This window comes from Osmerus mordax, chromosome 8 (assembly GCF_038355195.1).
Source record: "Osmerus mordax isolate fOsmMor3 chromosome 8, fOsmMor3.pri, whole genome shotgun sequence".
In the NCBI taxonomy this organism is placed as follows: domain Eukaryota; kingdom Metazoa; phylum Chordata; class Actinopteri; order Osmeriformes; family Osmeridae; genus Osmerus; species Osmerus mordax.
The window spans coordinates 3,663,920-3,679,779 of NC_090057.1; the positions used below are offsets into that span (position 1 = coordinate 3,663,920).

General features: G+C 43.7%; 2 protein-coding genes and 1 long non-coding RNA gene across 4 annotated transcripts; 2 read left to right on the forward strand and 1 right to left on the reverse strand.

Annotated features, from left to right (window-relative positions):
• Positions 1 to 727: 727 nt before the first annotated feature.
• Positions 728 to 3,286, reverse strand: LOC136947883 (uncharacterized). Its single transcript, XR_010877030.1, has 3 exons — positions 3,117 to 3,286; positions 1,558 to 2,873; positions 728 to 938 (listed from the first exon to the last, which is right to left on the reverse strand). It is a non-coding gene; the product is annotated as an uncharacterized lncRNA (long non-coding RNA).
• LOC136947882 (methylmalonate-semialdehyde/malonate-semialdehyde dehydrogenase [acylating], mitochondrial-like) lies at positions 2,752 to 9,065 on the forward strand. The gene is made up of 12 exons (XM_067242113.1): positions 2,752 to 2,940; positions 3,189 to 3,230; positions 3,407 to 3,481; positions 3,869 to 4,030; positions 4,453 to 4,531; positions 4,645 to 4,947; positions 5,308 to 5,429; positions 5,796 to 5,985; positions 6,131 to 6,312; positions 6,783 to 6,962; positions 8,131 to 8,229; positions 8,343 to 9,065. Exons 1-12 carry the CDS (start codon positions 2,902 to 2,904, stop codon positions 8,445 to 8,447), a joined length of 1,578 nt encoding a protein of 525 aa, XP_067098214.1. The 5' UTR covers positions 2,752 to 2,901; the 3' UTR covers positions 8,448 to 9,065.
• An 836-nt stretch (positions 9,066 to 9,901) lies between these two features.
• On the forward strand, positions 9,902 to 15,566 carry LOC136947415 (ectonucleoside triphosphate diphosphohydrolase 5-like). 2 transcript variants are annotated; one of them, XM_067241487.1, is made up of 14 exons: positions 9,902 to 10,057; positions 10,775 to 11,019; positions 11,220 to 11,299; positions 11,473 to 11,616; positions 12,045 to 12,120; positions 12,643 to 12,678; positions 13,093 to 13,181; positions 13,301 to 13,380; positions 13,828 to 13,889; positions 14,073 to 14,174; positions 14,363 to 14,506; positions 14,861 to 14,917; positions 15,102 to 15,217; positions 15,429 to 15,566. In XM_067241487.1, the coding sequence occupies exons 2-14, from the start codon at positions 10,782 to 10,784 to the stop codon at positions 15,510 to 15,512; spliced, it is 1,308 nt and encodes a 435-aa protein (XP_067097588.1). In that variant the 5' UTR covers positions 9,902 to 10,057; positions 10,775 to 10,781; the 3' UTR covers positions 15,513 to 15,566. The 2 variants fall into 2 exon arrangements, with proteins under 2 accessions (XP_067097588.1, XP_067097589.1); XM_067241488.1 differs by having other exon boundaries at positions 9,910 to 10,085; positions 10,779 to 11,019.
• Positions 15,567 to 15,860: the final 294 nt, after the last annotated feature.

Consider the following 15,860-nt stretch of genomic DNA (forward strand, 5'->3'; position numbering starts at 1 on the left):
ATAGAAACAAACTGATTTGAATTTAGGTAGGCCTATGTTTTGTGAATCAAATACCTGTGCGGAAGATCAAACTCAACTCAAAATGTTGTTCGATTTGCGTTCAACATCGCAGAATAAGGTCCTATATGGCTGCTTTCATAGGACAGATTGACACAAGAAAGTGTCAAGCTGGCTGAAATGCCGTCCTGGCACCAATAGTAGACTAATGCACATAGGGCCACAGGCTGCTTCCTACAGTAGCCTCTGTGTGCTGTGCTTTGAAGTTGACGAAGCATTTTACAAGTGCATCTCTGAGATTAAGCAGTGCTCTCAAAGAAAATACTTGCACACTCAGTGCTTTCTATACCAGAACAATACAGCTCCTAGCTCTCCTCTCCGTTTCATTATGGAGGTGGTTTCATCCACAGAATTACACTGAACATATCTGCTGCTGATCAATAGCCCTATTCAGTCATTGTAGGAACCCTTAAGATCGATAAGAGCATCTTTGTGCAGTGTTGAACTATTGAGTCTGTAATCATTCAGTTTACTTATAAGAGAAGTATTTGTTAAATGGTGGCGTGATCTATGTCAGCAAGTCTGTGTTATGCTTCGTTTAGCACTATTTTAATGGTGTATTGACCAAGTCCAATACCTGTGGTCAGTAGTTCCGGCTATAGGGATCTGAATTAATACTAAACTGAAGAATAACTGAAAGGTAACTAAACTCAATTTTAATCACCATGTCTGTTTAATTGATCATTTCAAGCATGCAACGTGCCGTTTCACTGTTTTATGTCTTTGAGAAACTGTGAGTAAGTGAGGGAATCGGCCCAGTCTCCAGTCCGGCTCTTCTTCTCTAGGAACAGGCCCATGTTGTCCCGGGGGAGGTCTGCTATGCTGCGGCTCCACAGCGGCTCCGTGACCCCCAGCAGCTCCCGGACATGAGACGAGATGACCTGTAGCAGGTACATGACACCCTCTGAGACCTCCATCCCGCCATGGTTTTGTTATACCCGTCTGTAGGGTGTTAACCTTCTGCTACTGCCGCCTGTTACTGCTATCATAGCACATGTACGGCTATGTGCCTACTCCCACTCTCAGTCCATCAAGCCTTGATTGATGTTCCTATTACAGTACGATCTTAAAGGGGCAGCATACTCTATATGGGGCAGGATATGTGTTGGAGACACTTAAGTGTGATACTGCCTACTGCTGTTATTGGAGAACCTGACCAAATGTATATTATTATGTGTATTATGTGTATTTAGAGGTTTAGTATACTGTATTGAATATTGTATAATATTTTATTTTATCTTATCATAGATGTAATCTATGTTCTGTGTACTTATATGTTATGCCAGGTTTCTTTGCGTTGTCTTGTCCTAAGAATTTCAGTGCCCAGTCTGACCCTGTGTTGTTCTGTGCATCTGATCAATAAAAGACTTGAACTTGAACAACAATGGCATTTGGTCACAAATGTCACTATTACCTCATTTCTGATTCTACCATATTCTCCCTTGTCAATTTAGGATAACCAACTTTTAAATTGAAAGGCTCTCAGCTACATCCACTTACCTTCATATCCTCAAAGTCTGTGATTCCTAATCTTGGCAGATATGAGCAATTTACATAAATCAGCTTTCTACCTGTAATGAGGTTCTGAGAGAAACAAGCCTGCAGAAAGTGTATACAGACTGTTAAATAGTTCAATAGTAGGCCCTAGCAGAGAAAAGCAGATTTGAACTTTGATGCTATTTGATCATGCTATTTTAGGTTTCATTATACAGTTCCTGTTACATGGTTTGCAATTTTTTCTGACCTAAAAGAAATCAGAAAGCTTGACTCAACTTAACTGTATAATGTGGATATCCCAGAGATTCTATCCATTCAGCTACATCTTGACAACTCCAGTGTAGGACCGCCATTACTTTTCTGTGTCTGTCTGTTTCCATAGAAACAGTCACCTCCCAGTCAAGAACTTTGTTCCAGTTGGTAGACTAAAATGTTCTCTTCGTGTATTAGCTCTAATTGTCTATGTTTGATCCGAGGCAGACAATGTTTAGACTACTTGCAGTAAAAAAAATATGTAGCTTAATTACTTCATAATTATTCAAGGCCCATATGTTGGGCCGTTGCTTTTAAGTACTGTCGACTACATAAATAAACGAAAACGAAGACTTCCAAAGTCAAGTTTACTTGAACTTCAGATTCCTGATGACTACTAGGCTACTGCTAACTTCAATTTGAAAGTTTTGACCCTGAGGTCCAGCCCGATTAATATTTTTCTTCTGGCAACTCCTTGTCTTTACGGTCGTCTTGTCTAATGTATAATACATTTGACGTTTGGACCAATTAGACTATACGTAAATGAAATAAGGAGGACCTTTTGGGAATGTCAATGACGTTTGGTTCATACCAAAGCCATAGAGAGAAATGGCTCTGTTTCACACCAATGAATGATCAGCCAATGTACAGTGTACAATTCGGGGCGGTACTTCATATGAGTGAATAGATTGGCTACTCAGCTCGTTTTTATGGCTGTGGTTCATACCAATGAATGAGCAGCCAATGTACAGTGTACAATTTGGGGCGGTACTTCATATGAGTGAATAGATTGGCTACCCAGCTCGTTTTAATCCATCCCCTTTTGAGCGGAAACGGTTGTCCTCACTGGAATGTAACGATGCTTCCGCTGTTATACAAGTCATCTGGTCTGGTTGTTCAGAGGACATAACGCTGAAATCAGGTTTAAAGATCTGCTAAAAAGTGCACCGCGCACTTTCTTCGTCATCTGCCTTTTGACTTCGTGAGCTAGGGTATTTGTTCCTGCTGGTGTGTAGAGGTGTTCTTTGGGTCGGTGCATGGGCCTATGTTGTTCATAGTGCAAACCACTGGAAAATAAAGTACATAAACTCAGTCATGGCAGGCATTCTCGCCAGATCACTTTGGAACAAAAAGGTATCGTAGCACACGAATGCGCAGCCAAATTGTTGCTAGCAATGAGTTGTTTGTTTGAGAGCTTTGCACACTGCCAACATGACACGATTTCTACGTGTTGCATTCTTTTCCAGAGTGAAATTGCATAATCTTAAACACAATGAGTTTGATGGTTAGATATTCAGTCTGCAACATACCCCATTGCTGTTTCCTTTTTGTTTTGAATCGCAGGTTGTGGAAGTTGATTCCCCCTTTCCTTTCTCTTGCAGGTTCCTCTCCAGATGGGTCGACTATGTTACTCTTCATCTGTGGTGAGAATTGTTAATGATTTTAAGTCATATGGAAACGTCAATCTGTGTCCAAATGTTTTTGCAGTTAATCATTCAGCATCAGCAATCAGTTAGCATTGATCATTGCTGTGTCAGACATTTTGGATTATGTATTGTCCACTAATCTATCCCCCCCACCCCGTGTTCTAACCGCCTAGCCAACCACCAAGCTGTTTATAGATGGCAAGTTTGTAGAGTCCAACACTACCGAATGGCTTGACATTCACAATCCAGTAAGTATGAGTGGCTATTTATAACCAACACACGTGTAGACTTTTGAGTTATAGAGTGTACATCTGTACAAACCAATTCTGAACACCAAAAATCAATACAGCAATTTTTCATCTGCAAAGACTGCAAATTTGCAGCCTTTTGAATTTAAGCTAAACATGTTTCTGAAATGAAAGACCTTCATAATGATACCCTAGGTGGCAGGCTCTTTCTGCCACGGACCAACAACTCTATTTCTTGCCTCTGGCAAGGTAAAACATCGTAGACAGCCATTGCACCTCCTGTGTAAATAAGTAAACATGCATAATTACTTTGACGCACAGCGGAAATTTAGACAAACAACGTCATGCCATGTATCACATTCAACCTGAACTCTTTCTTTCTCCCAGGCCACCAACGAGGTGGTGGGACGTGTCCCCAAGGCGACCCAGGAGGAGATGCTAGCGGCTGTGGACTCCTGCTCCAAGGCCTACTTACCCTGGGCTGAGACTTCCATCTTAAGCAGGCAGCAAATATTTCTCCGTTACCAGCAGCTCATCAAGGACAACATTGTAAGCAGGGTTTTTCCTCAGCACCTTTCAGTTAAGGCGGCCGCCTAAGCAACACGCCTTAACTACGTCGTCCCCCCCCAAAAAAAAAGATATCTGCTGTTGTCCTGTTTTCTCCCTTCCATTCCAGTCTCCCTTCTCTACACATTAGTCTATCGCACAAACTAGCCCTGATTGTAAGGAAATCCTGGATGGAGATATGCCTCTGTGGACCTGAGTGGAGTTGGAAATAGATGTGTGATTGATTGTGAACTATTCTCAATAGCCAGAGCCCAAGCTTTACAAGTAGAGGTGTTTGATCATGTATTTATGTCAGCGGTTTTTGGTTCAGTAATGTTTTTATCTACATAGAGGTGCCAGTGGAGGACATGTAGGCATGTCATGGAGAAAGTCTTTTTAGTGGCATGTTTGATTTTTTTTTTCAGAAAGAGCTGGCCAAGTTGATCACTCTAGAGCAGGGGAAGACTCTGGCGGATGCTGAGGGAGATGTCTTCAGAGGGCTGCGTAAGTCCTGACCAGACCTCCACTTCCCTCTCCTACCTTGTACACTGTATACAAACCCCAGCTCTTCTCCTGTTTGCATCTCACTTCTCCTCCTCTCCACCTCTTTGTTCTAGAGGTGGTTGAGCATGCCTGCAGCATCACCTCTCTGATGCTGGGAGAGACCCTGCCCTCCATCACCAAGGATATGGACACCTACACCTACCGCCTGCCCATCGGGGTGTGTGCCGGCATCGCCCCCTTCAATTTCCCCGCCATGATCCCTCTGTGGATGTTCCCCATGGGCATGGTCTGTGGCAACACCTACCTGATGAAGCCCTCCGAGCGTGTCCCAGGGTGCACCATGCTCTTGGCAAAGCTACTGCAGGATTCTGGAGCACCTGATGGAACACTGAACATCATCCATGGCCAGCACGCAGGTGAGAGGAGTGTGTCTGTCAGCTTTTAGAAGATTGAAAAGGAGCTTAATTGTTTTTATGCTGTACCATTAAAAATAAAATCAGGGAATCAAGCAAGTAAAAGTATCATTGATCATTCAAACACTAACGTTACCCTCAGGCTATAAGTTATGTAAAGACTCTGGATAATCTGTGTGTTTAAATATAATTCATCAATGTGCCACAGGCAAGATAAAATCCATACACTAAAGTTTTTGTTAAAGGCATTGTTTCCAAGGTCATAAGACCTACACCATTTATTCAGTGCCTACGGGCACCATGTAGATAATGAGGACTAATGGCGAATGTGCAATGAAAATGATCTTTGACCTTGACTTCTAGCGGTGAACTTCATTTGTGAACACCCGGCAATCAAGGCCATCAGCTTTGTGGGCTCCAACCAGGCCGGGGAGTACATCTACGAGAAAGGCTCCAAGAACGGCAAGAGAGTGCAGTCAAACATGGTAAGACTGACAGTAATGTGGGGTTTAATTTGAACAAGACTTATATCCAAATGTATCATGGCTGTCATAGTACATATACATTTAGTCATTTAGCAGACGCTCTTATCCCCGAGGCAAGTAGGGTAAAGTGCCTTGCTCAAGGACACAACGTCATTTGCATGAACCGGTAACCTTCTGATTAATAGCTCGATAGTAAACCTAAATGAAAAGACCCACATTTAAAGATTAAACCAGCAGATGGCTGCAAATCCTTTTGGTATTGTGTGAATCTGTGGTTGGTTTGCCTTCAAATCTTCCTTCCTGTGCACTGTCCTAAAATGTATTGTGGAGCTCCCACTGAGTCCTGTCCTATATTTCCTGTCCCAGGGAGCTAAGAACCATGGTGTGGTGATGCCTGATGCTAACAAGGAAAACACCCTGAACCAGCTGGTGGGCGCTGCCTTTGGAGCAGCAGGCCAGCGGTGTATGGCTCTGTCAACAGCCATTCTCGTAGGCGAGGCTCGTGATTGGCTCCCAGAGCTGGTGGAACGCTCCAAAGCACTGCGTGTCAATGCAGGTACATCCACCTCCTGAGGGATTTAATCCAGTAAAGGGATAAAACACAGTTAAACTGCTTCTGTAAAAAGAGCTGCAGAACCGTCCAGACCAAATCTCCCAAGGTCTCAACTGTTTCTTTCCCTGTGTGTGTGTGTGTGTTGCAGGTGACCAGCCCGGGGCAGATGTAGGTCCTCTCATTTCTCCGGAGGCCAAGGCCAGAGTGGACGGTCTGATCCAGAGCGGGGTGGATGAGGGAGCCACGCTGCTGCTGGACGGGAGGAACGTCCACGTCAAAGGATACGAGAACGGGAACTTCGTAGGCCCCACCATCCTGGCCAATGTCACAGTAAGGCAGAACCCTACAGAACCCCCCCGAACACACACGACACACATGTGGAGGATGGTTCCAGCTCCCTTGGCTAAAGACGCTTACTTTGCAATCGTCAGATCACAATGCATGCATTGTGTCATTTAACTCTAAGCTATCATAGCCTATATCACATAATGCTGAGCTGTTTATTATTCTCTAAGTGTGCAGGATTGCAATGCTAGTGCTGTTACAAGACTCAACAATGGCAATGACCCATGAGGGAGATGCTCTCAGAATCCCCAAGGGTCCTGTGTGTGCATCTGATATAACTTGCATGAAAGCCAGAGTAGTTAACCCATTCACTGAACGATACCTAACACACAACTTCACATGTTTTGGTCATGTTTTTCTAGTTGTGAATTCCACACAGTTCGGATGGTTTAATAGGGAAAGCTTTAGAGCAGAATTTGATCAATCAGTACCTTGTCTCTGCTGTTGTATTCCAGCCAGACATGAAATGCTACAAGGAGGAGATATTTGGGCCGGTCCTTGTGGTTCTGGAAGCTGACAACCTGGATGACGCCATCACATTAATCAACAACAACCAGTATGGCAACGGCACTGCCATCTTCACCACCAACGGAGCCACAGCTCGCAAATACACTCATGAAGTGGACGTAGGGCAGGTGAGGCTTACCTGGTGGAACCAGAGAGAGAGAATACTGGCACACCTGGTGGAACCAGAGAGAGAGAATACTGGCACACTTGGTGGAACCAGAGAGAGAATACTGACACACCTGGTGGAACCAGAGAGAGAGAATACTGACACACCTGGTGGAACCAGAGAGGGAGAATACTGGCACACCTGGTAGAACCAGAGAGAGAGAATACTGGCACACCTGGTGGAACCAGAGAGGGAGAATACTGGCACACCTGGTGGAACCAGAGAGGGAGAATACTGGCACACCTGGTGGAACCAGAGAGAGAGAATACTGGCACACCTGGTGGAACCAGAGAGGGAGAATACTGGCACACCTGGTGGAACCAGAGAGAGAGAATACTGGCACACCTGGTGGAACCAGAGAGGGAGAATACTGGCACACCTGGTGGAACCAGAGAGAGAGAATACTGGTACACGGTCAGACAGGATACCGGCTGGATAAGCAAAACTGTATAGTATGAATAATGATGTGCATAATGATGTTGGAGAAGATCAGGGGTGCGTTTCCCGAAAGCGTCGTAAGCCTAAGTTGATCGTAGAATCCATCGTAGGACGAATCTTAGTTTTACCGGCCGTTCCTAAAGACATCGTAGCTAAAGTGTCTCTTGAAAATTTGTAACTCTTGAAAGTGCATAGATTAGCCTACTCCTTACGAGCATGTTTGGGAAACACACGTAAGAAATATCGATGGTTTCGTTTTTTGCTCGATCGTTGCTATGATCCATCGTTATCGGGAAACGCAGCCCAGCTCATGATTGACAACGGGTTTTACTTATGGTACAGTTCAATGCTGAATTATTCCTTCCTCTTGGCTCATTTGACCCATATTTCTCTAGATAGACAGATGACTCATGTTGTGTAGGTGACTACAGAGACTATACAGAGGTGGTGCTATGAGTCATCAACAACCCCTAAGGTCTTGTTCATAAACCTCGACTTGTGGTCAGTTAGTAAATCTCTATTTTTAAACACTTTTTGTGAGGTCCTGTGTAAATCTCAAGCAGAAAATCTCAATGGTTCCCTGCAAGGATTTATAAAGTTTCCATGATAGTTATCAGAGATTACGAACAAAAATGGACGGTGGATTTTGGGGTTGACGTTGGGACGACTGAGTCTGTGTTTTGTGTTTGCAGATTGGTGTGAATGTTCCCATCCCTGTTCCTCTGCCCATGTTCTCCTTCACTGGCTCCAGAGGCTCCTTCAGAGGCGACACTAACTTCTATGGGAAGCAGGTAAACTCACAACACCTGCCCAAGTCTGTGAACTAACCCAAAGCCACTGTTATTGTATTGTAAAGGAGGTCAGAGTTGTGTTAACTCCTGTTGTTCTCTCCCTCTACTCCCAGGGGATCCAGTTCTACACTCAGATCAAGACGGTGACATCACAGTGGAAGGCTGAAGACGCCACTCTGAAGACCCCAGCTGTTACCATGCCGACCATGGGACGCTAACTACATGTAGCATTGTAAATATGTTTTCTCACGTAGACATTTCAGCACAACCTTTTATGTACTACGGATATGCCTTAACATTCATGTGGTCAGGAGAAGGGTTGGGGATCGATTCAATTTGATCGATTCCAATTCTGAACCGGTTCTCGATGCTCAACCCTAGTCAGGAGGTACAAATCAATGGTTGCTGTCTGTATTCGTTTTCAAAAACATTAACGTGTTCTGTTGATGACCTTGCTAATTCCCTAACTAGTTGTTACTAGTAGAAATGGTGCTATGGATGACCTCAGTCTGTTACCCTATGAGCATGGACACAGTGTGCAACCAAGAACAGTAGGATGTTCTTCCTCTACTGCAGTTCTGGAAAGGACAGGTGATCGAGTCAAAAATGTCTACACATTGTCAATAACAGTACAGAAAATGTTTTTGTGATATTGTTTCAATGCAATCTTTACTGGTCTGACCACTGTCTGTATTAGCCATGTTTTGTGTTCTGAGAGTGTGGATGCATTAGAGGACCCCTTAATTGTTATTTACTACAGTTATGCAGTATGTTCTCATGGGCATGCATGATAGAGGAGTTGATTGACATTTATTAAAACTTGCATTGGTTTTGCATATAGTGATCTTATTGTTTTGTTTGCCAAAATACAATGTTCTGTAGTGAAAAAGCCCATATTGTGGTTGGTTTAGCTAAACTCTTAGTAAACATGTTTTGACCGACAGGTATTTTGAGTCACATCAGCAAGTTATGAGCTATAAGCCTTGTGGGGCCACAATACCTTGATTATAGGTTATAATACATGCACTTGGTCTCACACGATTTAAGACTTAGATGTGCATTATTTAGCAACATGTTTTAACATGGATAACTACCACATGTTCCCTGACTACAACTTCGCAGTTGTTGAATCGCTTCATTCGGTGTTACAGATGTTTGATTTAAAATGTCTCACTGTTACTTACTGTGTCAGCAACCTTGACTAAATAGGTTTACCAATTTGCCGACTGCATGCATTAACGTTTTTGTTAACGTTTGGAATCCATTCAGGAAGTAATTATCCATAGACAGCTGACTATAAGGATTTAAATTTAACTTGAATATCGGCAGTTGGAGTTTAGTATTCTTTAACCAGGTCGGGGAAGACATTGAAGTCTCGCCGTCAGCAAAATTTTCTACAGAATTCTATAGGGTTTGGTCATACTGTACCCTCAAGGCTGTTGAAGCAGCCGGTTGGAAGGAAGGCTGATTTGAAGCCTCGTTGTAGACTGTTTTGAGAATAACAGCTCCAGAATAATTTCTACTTTATTTAAATAATATCCCCCCCACATGAAAGTCCCTGGCTGAGCATACAGTACACGTGAGCGGAGTGTTCTCACAACATTGATGACGTAACTAAACTTCCCAGCATATGCCGTCGAACATCACATGTCAGTGTAGCTTGAACTAGCTTATCACTTGCAGTCGGTAGAAAATGAATTTTGAAACACGAGATAACGTTCTTTCCTTGACGCAAAATGTTTGCCATGTATTAGATCACTGCACATTTTGACGTAATTTGTGAAGAATTCGTCAAGGACCGCCGCATTAGCCTAGCTAACCAGCCAAGGTGTGTTAAGCTAGCTGTCAAATGGCAAGTGAAATCATGTGTGGGTCATCTTAGTTTTGGGTTAACGAAGAAAGTTTTGCAGTTTTCGAGTTAGCTATTAATATATAACTTTCGACTACAACTGCGATTAGCATAAATTAATCAACTCATTACTGTATTTTACCTGTTGTGATTGTGGTAGCTTTCAATATCTTAAGACTCATGATGAAACACACATCACCTCAATACCCTCATCAACTGTACTGAAAACAGCTTTTTGAACATAATTTGCTCACATCTTCTGGATAAGATTTCTTCATTACAAAACTGGCAATGACAGATACTATAAATGTATCTGAAAGATTTATGGAGAAATTATGATTTTAGTGTAGGCTACTAGGCGAAATAATTCAGTAATACGCATAAGCGTTTCAGCCTCTCAAATGCTAATGAATTTCCCCATTTACATTAGTTGTTCTACATTAGCTCTACATCGTCATGAATTAGAGTATTCTCTCCTGGTTGGTTTACAGCTATTTGAAGGTGTGGCCAAGGGCATATAATGTAATGACATGTAATTGCTTGACTGCTACCCTTCTCCAGGTCTCTTCTACATCAACCTTGGTCTTCTTGCTCTCAATTACTCTGAATCTTTCTCAGTCCTGAAATCGTTCATCAAACGACAACAGACCCAAAGTCATACTTTTGAAGAGCAATGGTTTTCTGTTCCTCACCCAGAGAGAAGATGTCTCCTGTTGCCTCCCTGCTGGTCCTGCTGGCTGTGTCTCAGCTGACGCAGGCCCAGACTCAGACCCAGGCCCAGACCAAGATCTCTCTGCTGGATATCACCACCAGCATTGGGAGCGTCCTCCCCAGCATCAGCCGGCCTGCCAACTCCAGCCGCATCTTCTACGGGGTGATGTTTGACGCAGGGAGCACTGGGACTCGCATCCACGTTTACACCTTCATTCAGAAAGACCCAGGTTAGTATACTGATACAACAGACAGCTCAGGTTTCACAACACGATACAACAGACAGCAGAGAATTTGTTTGTTTTCAGGTCATGCCATCAGTTTTACAATGATTATCAGTGAGTTGGCGTATTGTGCATTTAATGCATTTTCACTCCAAGCTGTTTTTCTATGTAGATAATCCAATGTGTGAACATCTGTTGTGTTTCAGAGGAGTTGCCTGTTTTGGACAACGAGATATTCCATTCCATAAAGCCTGGTCTGTCAGCATATGCTGACATGCCTGAGATGGTAAGCTGCTTTATTTGGGTTTAAACATACAAGAATATTGTTTGTGAAGAAAAGAGCATGGGTATAGCTCAACGGTAGAGTTTTTGCCTCCAGATCAAGAGGTCTTAAGTTCAAATCCCCCCATTCATTTTACTTGTCCTGTTTACAAACAACCTGTTGCTGTGTGCACCCAGGGAGGCCACACAGTGAGGATGATGCTGAAGGTGGCTAAGAAGACGGTGCCTCGCTTGGAGTGGAAGAGAACCCCGGTGGTGCTCAGGGCCACAGCAGGACTCCGGCTGCTGCCTGCAGGGAAGGCCCAGGCTCTGCTGGAACAGGTAGGACCACCCCAGCACCACCAGGGGCACCCACATGCAGCCAAGATGATATACGTACAATAGCAGGTAGTTTGGCTTCTGGTTAGGTGATTGAAGAGGTTGAGAATTCCTTGAGGGAAAAGGTGTTGTATAGAACTGTACTAGATAGGACACTGATGTGATAAGCTGCTCGTATTGTGCATGTCTCTATTTCAGACAGATGGTGCTTGAGCAAGCCCAGAATGGTTATAATGTATTAGGTAGATAACTGCTCAGTGAGCCAGAGGTCCTCTGGAGATAAGTGAAGATGAGCTAGGGCACCTTGAACAAGATAATACGATTCTTTATTAAATCCTGTGGGAGAAATGAATGAATCCCAGGACTTGTCTTGAGGGCAAGAGGCCACACAATGAGTTAACAACATACTCATTGTCTTCCTGTCGTTCCAGGTCCGAGACGTGTTTGATGAATCTCCTTTTCTCATCCCAGACGACAGCGTCAGCATAATGAACGGCACAAATGAAGGTAATTTCTCGGCCAACCCATGTCCCAGTCGAACCGCAATCTAACCCATTCTTCTCCTATCACTGTCAGTCAACTGCCAGTCTATACAGAGGAAACATCTCTCGATACCCCCTCCAGAACCACATTTTGCTTTCTTTGCAACTTCATCTCATTGGTATTTGTTTACTCTAGCCGTTTTACAAAATTACTGCAGATTATCTTGATCTGTTATGATGACACTCTAGAAAATAAGGGAGTTCATTTTGGCTGCTGTTTAGGTTTTACCTCAAAGTGATGCTGTAATTATGTGGTAAATGTATTTTGTGGGTTTCAAAGTCAAATGTTATGCCAAGGCATAATTGATTTGTCAGCGTTACAACCTTGCTTTTCAAATTATAGCGCTCATGTGCCATAAACAGGTACTTGAGCCTGAGAATATGCATGTGTAGTCTGACGGGAAAAAAGGATGTTGTCATTTTGCTACATAATGAAAATGGGTTAATTCTCTTGCAGTGACTGTTGTTTGTTTGTACATTTTTATAGGAATCTTGGCCTGGGTAACACTGAACTTTTTAACTGGTATGTTTCTACATCTACATTACAATGAATAATGTGCCTTTCCTCAATCTGCAATAGAATTGAACAGTTTAAGAATTATGTTGAATACTCTTCCTTCCTGTGCCGTAGAGGTCATCTCTGTACAAACTATTGCTTAGCCTTGCTGAAGTGCCAGCTAGCTTATGATAAACCATTGCTCACAAGCAGATAACATCAATTTGCACAGCAACAGTGGAACCCAGTAAGATTTCATTCCTCAAAGGGACTCATATTTCCATTATCGTCCTTCACAGCAACATTTCACGCTTCTACTTATAGATCCCAGGCCAATTTGTGCTTTTAAAGATAGCATCGCGAGTATGACTGATTCTACCTTTCCACCTGAAGTCATGTCCCTGGAAAAAAAAGTTGCGTCATACGTGAAATGTTTTGTAGGTCACTTGCATGCTCAGACCAAGAAGACTGTGGGGATTCTGGATTTGGGAGGAGGATCAACTCAAATCACTTTCCTCCCCAAATCTCAGGTTGGTATCCTTTCAAATCTAAATGTCAGTGTAAGGTGTATGTTAGGGCACCAAAGCCTTCAATAGGTATTGTACATTCTGCCACTGACACCACAAGAATAACGACTCTCCATTCGCAGAAAACCATTCAAAGTGCCCCTGCTGACTACATTGTCAGATTTGACATGTTTAACAGTACCTATGAGCTGTACACCCACAGGTAACCAAAACATACAGTGATGTCGTTTTCCATTATTGTCTGTAGCTTGTAGAGCATATTTACTGTTTTTCGTCCTTACTTTGACATTGTTCTCAATTGACTGTAATACAAAAATAAGCAAGTAAATTTAACGTAATTGTGCGTGGAGTTATTCTTGAAAGAGTGCCTATTTCGTATACAATGCATGACCCAAATACTAATTACATTCTGACGCCTACTGGCTTTTAATTGGCTCTGGATCAAACCCGTCACTTGATGCTTGGACTCTGAATGAAACTGTTTGGAGTATTGACCTAGATGTTGTAGCTATTTTCAGAGAGACAAATAAGAACTCCACGGGAAGGTTTTCCTCATAAAAAATTTAATCAGTTGTCATTTGAGGTTTTGTGTTTGGTTATGAGGGTTTTTGTGAGAGGGATAGTGTAAATGTACCCTGATATCCTCCAGCTACCTGGGAAACGGGCTGATGGCTGCTCGGCTGGCCACCTTGGGAGCTCTAGGGGCGGAAGGTATGAGTGAAGTATCTTGTTTTCAAAATGTTTTCATATAAAATCACATGGATCACGAACAGCCTCGTAAGTGGCTATAGAGTTGATGCTCTCGCCTCTTCACATCAACGTCTGAAAGGCCTGGCTCACCAGGTGTTTGATCCTGCGTCAACAACATGAAAGGCACTCTGTTCTGTGGTCCAGGGTTGGAGTGGAGGGTCTTCAAGAGCTCCTGTCTGCCTAAGAAGTTCAGCGATGAGTGGAGTTTTGGAGGGCTGACCTACAGCATCAGTGGGATCCCAGACGGTGAGACCGTCATCTGCTCTGGGGGCTAAGCTTGTCTGGATGGATCACAAGTACACAGAAACGAACTGGGCGGTGTGTCAGCGTGGCACCTGACTCAGGGGGAACACCGTCAGAAAGACTGGAACTCACATTTTCTTATCGAACCACTCTGTTCACGTCACCGAGGCTGTCTTCTGTCCGTGTGTCAGGTTTCGCAGGGTACAAGCTGTGCTACCAGGAGGTTCTGAAGGTTGTGAGAGGGGTTGTGCTTCAGCCGTACGAGCTGAAGGACAGCTCCGTCTTCTACGCCTTCTCCTACTACTTCGACAGAGCCGTCGACGCAGGCCTCATCGGTGAGACATGGCGCTCACCCGGCCTCCTCATACTGGCGCACGCAACTTACAAACACAAACTGGGTCATAACAATGACCTAGAATGAGATGTTTTCATGTTCTAGACAGAGGGTGAGATGAGTCATACAGGAAGTGGTTGACTGACTGAAGTGTGATGAGCAGTAGGTGTGTAGTTATTAGAGAAATGACTACCTTCTGTAAGCCGAGAGCAGAAAGGGCACCAGATGTATTATTAGTGTGATGGAAATGTCTTTTTAGAGCTGCTCTCTTCATAATAAATGAGACCATGTGATGACAGGGCTTCTGATGAAAGGTCCATGACCCCCCTCTATGCTTCTGCCGTTTCTCTTCCAGATGGGTCTCAAGGAGGGAAGCTGGAGGTCAGAGACTTCAAGAAGAGAGCTAAAGAGGGTAAGACACCGCCACAGTCATGACATGCATCATTACTATGATGGAGCTGCTCTGCGTGTTGCTGGAGGCACGGGCTACATCTCGATAGTCTGCAGACTCTCCTCATCTCCTCTTCACACTGATGAAGAGACAGGATCCAGTAGATTAGGGGGTAGATAATGACACACTGTCCTTCCTCCTACAGTGTGTAACAAGATGTCTAAGCACCATTCCGCCAGCCCCTTCCTGTGCATGGATTTGACCTACATCACCTGCCTGCTCAAGGACGGCTTTGGCTTCAAGGAGAACACAGTTCTGCAGGTCAGAATCCGTAGCTGAGGGCAAGTCTGGCTGAATAGATGAAAATAGAGAAACGTAGAATTTCACTGTTGGTAAAAAAGGAACCGCAGAGGGGAGGTAGCAGCGACAGTGATCAACTATGACAGACACCACATCTAGTTTAGCTTTTCAACATTTCTTTAATTCAAATAAATACAAAAAGGCATAATGACAACGTGGCTGTCCTCCCCAGCTCACCAAGAAGGTGAACAATGTGGAGACGAGCTGGGCTCTAGGAGCCACGTTCCACCACTTCCAGAACCTGAAGATCCACTAAGGGAGCTCAACACACAGGGAACACCAGGGATCTACCTGACGCCTACAGGGAGGTCCTCAGATCCCCCTCACCTGACCGGCCAATAGGAGCTGGGATGGAAAGGTGCATCGTAGAAATCCCCAGGAGTGTTTTAATTTCTTTCAGCGATGACTGATAGATTTCAACTGTGTATCTTTATATCTGAGTTTGCCTTCCTTGATTTAATTTTCTCAGATTTTTGGGTGAATTTACTAAAGTGACGTCTCAATGGCTGGTACCATAGTAAAGTTACTGGATCTCAGTTCTCAGTAGCTACTGACCTTGTGGAAGTAACATTCAACACCTACCTTACATAAAACGCAAGTGAAA

What these genes read in the sequence shown, in the direction of transcription:
- LOC136947882 (XM_067242113.1), top strand. Translation starts at nt 2,902, where the DNA reads ATGGCAGGCATTCTCGCCAGATCACTTTGGAACAAAAAG. An exon ending in AGCTCATCAAGGACAACATT is followed by an intron (nt 4,031 to 4,452) that starts GTAAGCAGGGTT and finishes TTTTTTTTTCAG; the next exon opens with AAAGAGCTGGCCAAGTTGAT. An exon ending in AGAGAGTGCAGTCAAACATG is followed by an intron (nt 5,430 to 5,795) that starts GTAAGACTGACA and finishes TTCCTGTCCCAG; the next exon opens with GGAGCTAAGAACCATGGTGT.
- LOC136947415 (XM_067241487.1), top strand. Translation starts at nt 10,782, where the DNA reads ATGTCTCCTGTTGCCTCCCTGCTGGTCCTGCTGGCTGTGTCTCAGCTG. An exon ending in AACACTGAACTTTTTAACTG is followed by an intron (nt 12,679 to 13,092) that starts GTATGTTTCTAC and finishes AATGTTTTGTAG; the next exon opens with GTCACTTGCATGCTCAGACC. An exon ending in CATCAGTGGGATCCCAGACG is followed by an intron (nt 14,175 to 14,362) that starts GTGAGACCGTCA and finishes TCCGTGTGTCAG; the next exon opens with GTTTCGCAGGGTACAAGCTG.